Source organism: Siniperca chuatsi, linkage group LG12 (assembly GCF_020085105.1).
Source record: "Siniperca chuatsi isolate FFG_IHB_CAS linkage group LG12, ASM2008510v1, whole genome shotgun sequence".
NCBI lineage: Eukaryota > Metazoa > Chordata > Actinopteri > Centrarchiformes > Sinipercidae > Siniperca > Siniperca chuatsi.
The window spans coordinates 6789348-6796687 of record NC_058053.1 but is presented as its reverse complement, the minus strand read 5'-3'; the positions used below and the strand labels follow the sequence as shown (position 1 = coordinate 6796687).

The 7340-nt window shown below is 36.6% G+C and overlaps 1 protein-coding gene across 2 annotated transcripts; it reads right to left on the bottom strand.

The window, feature by feature from the left end:
- Positions 1 to 629: 629 nt before the first annotated feature.
- On the bottom strand, positions 630 to 7201 carry agr1 (anterior gradient 1). Of its 2 annotated transcripts, none has more exons than XM_044216073.1 (8): positions 6841 to 7201; positions 5978 to 6096; positions 5687 to 5750; positions 5049 to 5101; positions 4302 to 4378; positions 3826 to 3889; positions 3042 to 3125; positions 630 to 805 (listed from the first exon to the last, which is right to left on the bottom strand). In XM_044216073.1, exons 2-8 carry the CDS (start codon positions 6072 to 6074, stop codon positions 756 to 758), a joined length of 489 nt encoding a protein of 162 aa, XP_044072008.1. In that variant the 5' UTR covers positions 6075 to 6096; positions 6841 to 7201; the 3' UTR covers positions 630 to 755. The 2 variants fall into 2 exon arrangements, with proteins under 2 accessions (XP_044072008.1, XP_044072007.1); XM_044216072.1 differs by lacking the exon at positions 6841 to 7201 and adding an exon at positions 6617 to 6734.
- Between the last annotated feature and the right edge of the window lie 139 nt (positions 7202 to 7340).

Sequence of the window (7340 nt, the reverse complement as noted above, 5' to 3'; positions counted from 1 at the left end):
GTGTGATGTATGTAATTACATATACTAAACCTGTGCTTAAGCTCTATGTATGATCAACTTTATAGAAGTCATATAATCAAACCTAAAGGATATCTTAATTACCATGCATAATAATTAGTACAAATATGATTTCACTAGAAAGTCATAGGACCTTTAACATCTGTATTATACTGCCACCTGGTGGTTAAAATTCATTCATCCAATTTTCTGGTTAATATCCACTGAGATCGTATACAATATTTCCCTGCTGTTATCACATGGAAAAAACACTTCACTTCAACACAGCAGTTTTTAGTGAAGTCCATAGAGTTCTTTTGAAAACCTATACCCAGATGCTCTGACTTAACGCTCACATTGTGTTCTTTGTGTTTTCAAAAGGTCTACTCTTTAATTAAAAGTAAACAAAAAAAGGGAAATTGACTGCAGAAAGGAGGAAAGGAGGGAAAAAGAGTTTAATTCCTTGACAACTGTCTGAATAGTTCACTTAATAAGCGTATTTCCCAAAATGACAAACTATTCCTTTAAAAGCTCTTGGCACAATACTGTCATAATAGTATGTTAATGTGTTATAGCTGATTAGCTGCATAATAACACAATTACTATGGTGTGAAAAAATTGGAAGCTTTACCTTCTATTTCTTCATTTTGGTTTTATTTAGCTCTGAACAGCATGTAAACATTTCAGTGCTGACCCCTGAGCAGGTTACCCAGCATGACTGGAGGATGGAGAGAAGTCAGATGTCAACTTGAGCCATGTTAGAGTTCATTGTGCAACAGGATTTTGGCTTTCTTCATGTTTTTGATCACTGTTGAAAAAGAGAAGACAAATAAGAATAAAGACCATAAATCTTTTTCCTTGCTGACAAAAGGCTCTGCAAAAATGCTCTATCAAATTTAAGTGAAAATATTATAGATATGAGCATTCTTCTGAAACAAGCATCTTTGGCTGCCAGTGCAGTAAGTGATTTTCACTTGATAAGATTTCTTAAAATAAGCCAGGATGTCCAGCTACCAGAAGTCTTCAAATAAGATAAAAAAGGGCAAATTTCAAGGAATTTTTGTTTAGTGTAGTTAATTCAATAACAAGCCAATTAATACTCAATACTAGGGAATTCAATTATTTAAAATAAGTTAGTGGTATCTTGTCTCTAAATAATAATACTCCACACAGGCAAGACATAAATAATATCTGGCACAACCAGGTTTTGAACCTATGACAAGTTGGGAGGCATGTGTGCTGAACAGTGAACACCATGCATTATCAGGTGGCTCTATAACCATGGCAATGTCGATCTGTGGGTCCACCACTTTGGTTCAGACTGAAATATCTCATCAACTATTGAAAGGATTGTCATGAAATTTGGTTCAGACATTCAAGGTCCCTGGAGGATGAAGCTCAATAACTTTGGTGATCCCCTGAATTTTCCTCTAGCACCACCAGCAGGTCAAAGTTTTAACTTATCCTGTGAAATATCTCATCATCTACCAGATGGATTGGAACAAAATTTGGTTCAGATATTCATGGTCCCCAGAGGATGAATCTCAATGACATTTCATCCAGCACCATCATCAGGTCAAATGTTCAATTTCTCCAATACTTTGGTTTGTGACCAAATACCTGCAAAAATAATGAAAGTGTTTGTTGTACTTGGTGTTAGTACATTAGCTAATGTTAGCATGCTAACACTCTAAACTAAGAAGGTGAAGAAGGTAAACATTACCTGCTAAACATCAGCATCGACACTGTGAGCATGGTAGCATGCTAACGTTAGCATTTAGCTCAAAGCAATGTACAGTGTCATAGATCTGATAGCACGGCTGTAGAATTAGTCTTGTTAATTAAGAATGAACATTGTGAAAATATCACCTTCGATGCCACATTTGACCAACAATGATTGAGTTACTTCAAAGTTACTCCCTTTTCTGTGTCAACAGTCTCTACATCATTTTGTCTCAGAGGAGCTTTCTATTATGAAGTCTATAGCAAGTTAGCCTGGGTAACCTTCAGGTTCAAAGTAGTAGTTAGCTAGTCTCCTTCCAAGATCGTAATACCCTGGTGCATTAATCCTTTTTCTGTTTTGACCAAAACTTCCATTTAAGTTTGCTGATTAACTGGTGCTAAAAATTATGTATGTGTAATAATGTTAAGGGAAGCACAACTGTAGGCTTTCAACAATGATTTGTGTATGTGTATGTTTTTATGTATATCAAAGGCACAATGTGTTATCCAAATGTGAACAATAGTGTAGCCTCAGCACCAAAAATCAAACACAAGATTAGAACCTGAAATTACCCTCACATTGATTGACGGATCTTTTAATACATACTAAACAACAAGTAAGGCTAAGCTATTTGTGTTTTATGCTAAGTTAAAGTTTTGTTTACACCATTACTGATTGTAAACACAGGAATAAAAACGGCAGTATTTTCAATTATAATCAGTGGACAAGCACACACAATGCAGATTTTTCCTCCATAAGTCAAACATATGTGAAAGCACTTCACATTTATGTTGTCAAAAATTTTACAGATTGGCACTTTAAAATGTTGTTGTTTTTTAAGTGCCAATCTGTGTTGCCAGGGCAGTGTTGTTTGCTTCTTTTTTCTTGGCAAAATCATGTTTAATGCATCATGTAAAACTGAAAAGTGATTGTGTCACTATTTTGTTAATTAATGATTATCATTACCTTATAAGCACCCTGCCTTCTGTTTACATAACTAAAACTTCATTCTACAGATTGGACACAGGGGTGTATTGAAACAGTACTTCTAAAAGTAGTTAGAGCACCGCAGTTGCAAAACTTCTCCCACCTCCTTAACTGCCCTTCTGCTGAAACCTAAAACCTGCAGTCCTTCGCTAATATGCATGTGAAGCCCCTCGTTCTCTCTGTCAGGCCCATCTCACAAAAAAAGTTTGTCATCTCTGTCAAAATATTGAGGGAGGAAGATGAGGGTTAAAAACAGTACGGGCTTAGTCTGTCTGCTGACAGGTGAGGTGTGCGCCCCCCCAACTATCATTAGAAAGAGTGGACGGTCACTCACAATGTGCCATGTCACCAGGCTCGTAGGTGTAGTGGTGGTTGCTGAATTTTCCTGCAATGTCTCTGCGCACAGTCATAGATGGATCTGCAGAAAGGCATGTCACACACAGAGATCGAGGAGAGAGATAAACATAATCTTATTGTAATAACTGTTGTGCTGTTGCTGGTGTTCATTTTGTTTCTGTAACACTCAAGGATGGCGAGCAAACAGTGAAAGTAAAAATAGAAGAGAGAAAGTGAGGGCATGTGAAAGAAAGAGACACAAGCAGATGACAGGTGTCAGTTTCAGTGAGAAATCATGTGGTGAAAACTTTCAGCCAAATGTTGTGGTTATTTAGGACTGAGTGAAAAAGAGAATCTCCAGTCCTAGTTTCCCCAACACTTCCCGCACCATTAAGAATGCAGAACTACTGAGTCTGTTAGCCTTCATTCCTTTCCTTCTCATCAGCGCCATATCTATCTGTTATGCTCATTCTGCTAAAAATACATAAAAAACTACTGTGAGATTTTTGAGTGTCCCAAATGGATGCAAAAATCAGTCCTGGGCCAAAGAGTATATTCAAATATACTTTTATTTGGGTTTGAGTTGTGTTGAGCTCATAAGATGTGAGCGTGATGCCAGAGAGTTAAGGAAGTCAGAGGATGGTAAGTAAGTTTTGCTATTTGACCAAGTCTGATCGAATCTCAAAGGACCATAAGGGACATAAATATTTTCAATTGACTGTCCTATTAGACTGAAAATTGATGAAATGAATTTTATTATGATAAATGGTGTATGTATTTACCAACAAAGAGGATTCTCGGAATGTAGTAGCCATCAAGGGCCAGATTCTTGTCCCCAGTCTCCTCCTGGAAAAAACAATACAATATAAACAGCAGAAGTTAGTCAATTACTAGTACAGAAAGTATGTATAAAGTATGTAGCAGATGCTATTCTTCTTTGCACATCATTTTAACCTTTAATTATGCCTAATATTGTTACAGTGTCCATGATTCACCTCAAGACATTTGACTAATTTACATAGTGCAAAAAATAATGCATACAGACTTGTATGTTTTTTCTATGCTCAAACCAAAAGAAGGTACCAAGATGCTGGTCGAAACATCTTCTTCTTGTACTACAGGAACTCCATATCCAGTCCAGCTATCCTGTATCATCCCACTACCCCTTTATATCAGTCCCTCACTTTGTCAGCATTTTTGTGCACACTGTTTTACACTAAAAAAAAAAGGTTTCTACACATATGCCCAATGGACTCACCACCAAGTTGAGCATGATGAAATCCTCTTTGGCCATTTTCTGGATGGACTTCTCAGCAGCAAATGCCTTCTTCAAAGCTGTTGAAATAATTCTATTTATCTTAGATTTGAGATTTAGGAAAAAGAACTGGCTATAAAGTTATCTTTATAGTAATATTTTCAGTTATCACAGATTGTGTTCATACACTTCTGGCCCATGCACTTACATACGTTTTGACTGACACAGAGGGTGTCAGGTGAGTTAGGAACAAGTTTTGCAGGTGGGACCTACAGATTATCCATACCCAGTTTCCTTGCCAGAGATTACACAGTGTAATAAGCTATAAATGTATGACTCCCAATTTATTTAAATTGTCCTCAAATAGTATAATTGAGTCGTGAATCAAACTGAATAATGATGGTTGGTTTTCACAATCAAATGAAGTACTGGTATGTTCAGCCATTCAAAGGCAGGCTGTAAAATATTCTGTTTTTTTCCTCAAACCTGACAACAGTCAAAAGTAAGAGGCCAGATTTTGCCCTGTAGGTGGTCTTTATTGTTATGTGTTTAGAAACGCCAGTGGATACTTCCATTGAGCTTACTTCCAGGAAACCAGCTGTGTGATTAATAGGTATTATGGAACACACCCATTGTGTTTCCCATGAAACCAAGCCCAAGTCTGGGTTAGAAGGACAGTTCGGGATGTGCAAGCCTACATTTTTACATTCAATATTTTTGAGCTGTAATAAACCAGAGTTATTGCAGTACCTTGACTGTACGGGCAGTCGTCTTTATGATGGATGACCATCAGAGGCTTCTGACTGTGAGAGCAAAACCACAGAGAAACAACTCAACACATTCCTCAACACAATAAGCACAATGATGGGTGTGAATGCAGTCTTGCACAACATAATCTCTGAGAAATCAAGTCCACATGCCAGACTTAAAAGTATAATGACAAACGAAATGCCGTTTTTTTGCTTTTATGTGACAGTAATGATGATTAGTAATAGAACAGATGTACTTCTGCATTATACAGTATTTTAACCCCGACTTGAACAAGTAAGTCACCTCATCATCCTTTACACATTAGGATGAAAATATATCCAGCTCACAGACTGCATATAAATAGTGGTATGGTATTCACAAATGTGTAAAACAATATTAACATACAGTATAAGAAGAATTAGCAGTATTTTGAAAAGCTATACTGTAAGTGACAAGTCTCTGCTTTCTGTGTAGTCAGGTGATAGTAATTCATATGCATACCATCTATTAGGCCCCGACCTTGAGGATGCAGGGCACAGATTGCACTTTCCCATTTACATTCTGTTCTCACAGCCAAAACTCATATCCAAACAGAATCAACAAAGATTCAAGGCTGTTATCAAGGTGTAGAGTCTTACCTCTTGACCATCATAGACAGCCCCTCTTCATAATTTTGGACCCAACTAATACTATCACCCCATCCTGCAGGACAAAACAGCGATGAAGACAACAACAATGAATATGGCACACTGCTCTATGTTTCCATTATATTAATTGAATCACTTCAATGACAAGCAAAATTCTAATTCAGGCCTTTATTTGTATATTGACTGACACAAACTCAAGTTCACAGCTATGAATTCAGTTTGCTAATGATTCTTGAGATGGCTTGGCAGCTGTACATGCTTGAAAAAAGGAGGATGACCCACCTCTTGACAGCGACTGAGGCTTCGCTTTCTTTCTTTTCTGTTCTCCGGCACTGGCACAGATACCAAAGAACAAAGCAAACAAGACCCAGCGAAACATCACTTCCTGTCCTTTGTGACAACTGCAATGACAGTTGGCCATCAGATTAAAGTGAAATTCAGTGAGATGTTCATTTGAAAGACAATAGATTTGACAGACCCACTGCAATCACAGTGTTTGCTAATAGCACACTTTACAGATATCTGCAGTTCATGTTTTCTAAAATCTTTAGCTGCTACCATATAATATTCATTTCTGTGAGCTGTTATTCTATACATATTAATCACATATGTTTTTGTAATGAAAATAAAAATACAAAGCTTTTACTGCACTGTTTCTGATTCTTTGTATTATTTGAACAAATACTAATACAATCCATCACTGTACCATTACTATAACTTTAAACATCAGTGTCAAAAAGTAGGATTAAAACAATCATTTGAAATCTCACAAATCCATAAATAATACACATTTTCAGTAACAAACTTTTAACTCTACTCTATGTAGCTAGTATGAAAAACACTATGGTCATTTTTATAGAAAAGGTAATTCATAATTCAAGTATTTCTGTCTCCTGAAGTTGCATATAGTAGATGACTTACCTTGACAGCATGAGGCAACAAGCATCTGTTGCAGCACTGTCTACATACCTTGTCTTTTGTCAGATGTTTTTTTTCTTTTAACCGAACTCACCAGACAGGTATATCAAAGTAGTGTGATAATAATAAAGATGACTGAAACACACACAATGTTTAATTGCTAAAACTGAGATACAGATATTGTTTCCCCTTAGACAGTCCTCTAAGGGGTTAAGAAAAATACATACCAGCATTCATGGGTTTTTAAAGGAGATCTGGCTCAAAAAATCCTACTCAGCTTTCCACATTTTCCCATACTCAACTTGTTTGATTTTTCTGATGCCAAAACGTGTAAGTTGTTCTTAATACTGTAAGTGGTGCTAGAGTTTTAAAGTTTGCTTTCCTTTCTCCATGCACCTTAGGTGATGTTGTGCCAGGAACCCACACTCTATCCCAGAAACAGATCTGCACCAGAAAGCAATAAATGCTATCAAACACAAATTTAATAGAGTGCTGAGAATGATATTTGACCCATTTCTGCCAATGGGCATTGTTGTGTAATAACATGACACAGGCTGTGTTAACTGTTGTCTTTGTCAATGTTTTAATCCCCAAATGGTATGATTTTTAATGATACATCTATCTATCTATCTATCTATCTATCTATCTATCTATCTATCTATCTATCTATCTATCTATCTATCTATCTATCTCTGCTCTACTACTAGAGCGTTTTTGTTAGCTGTTG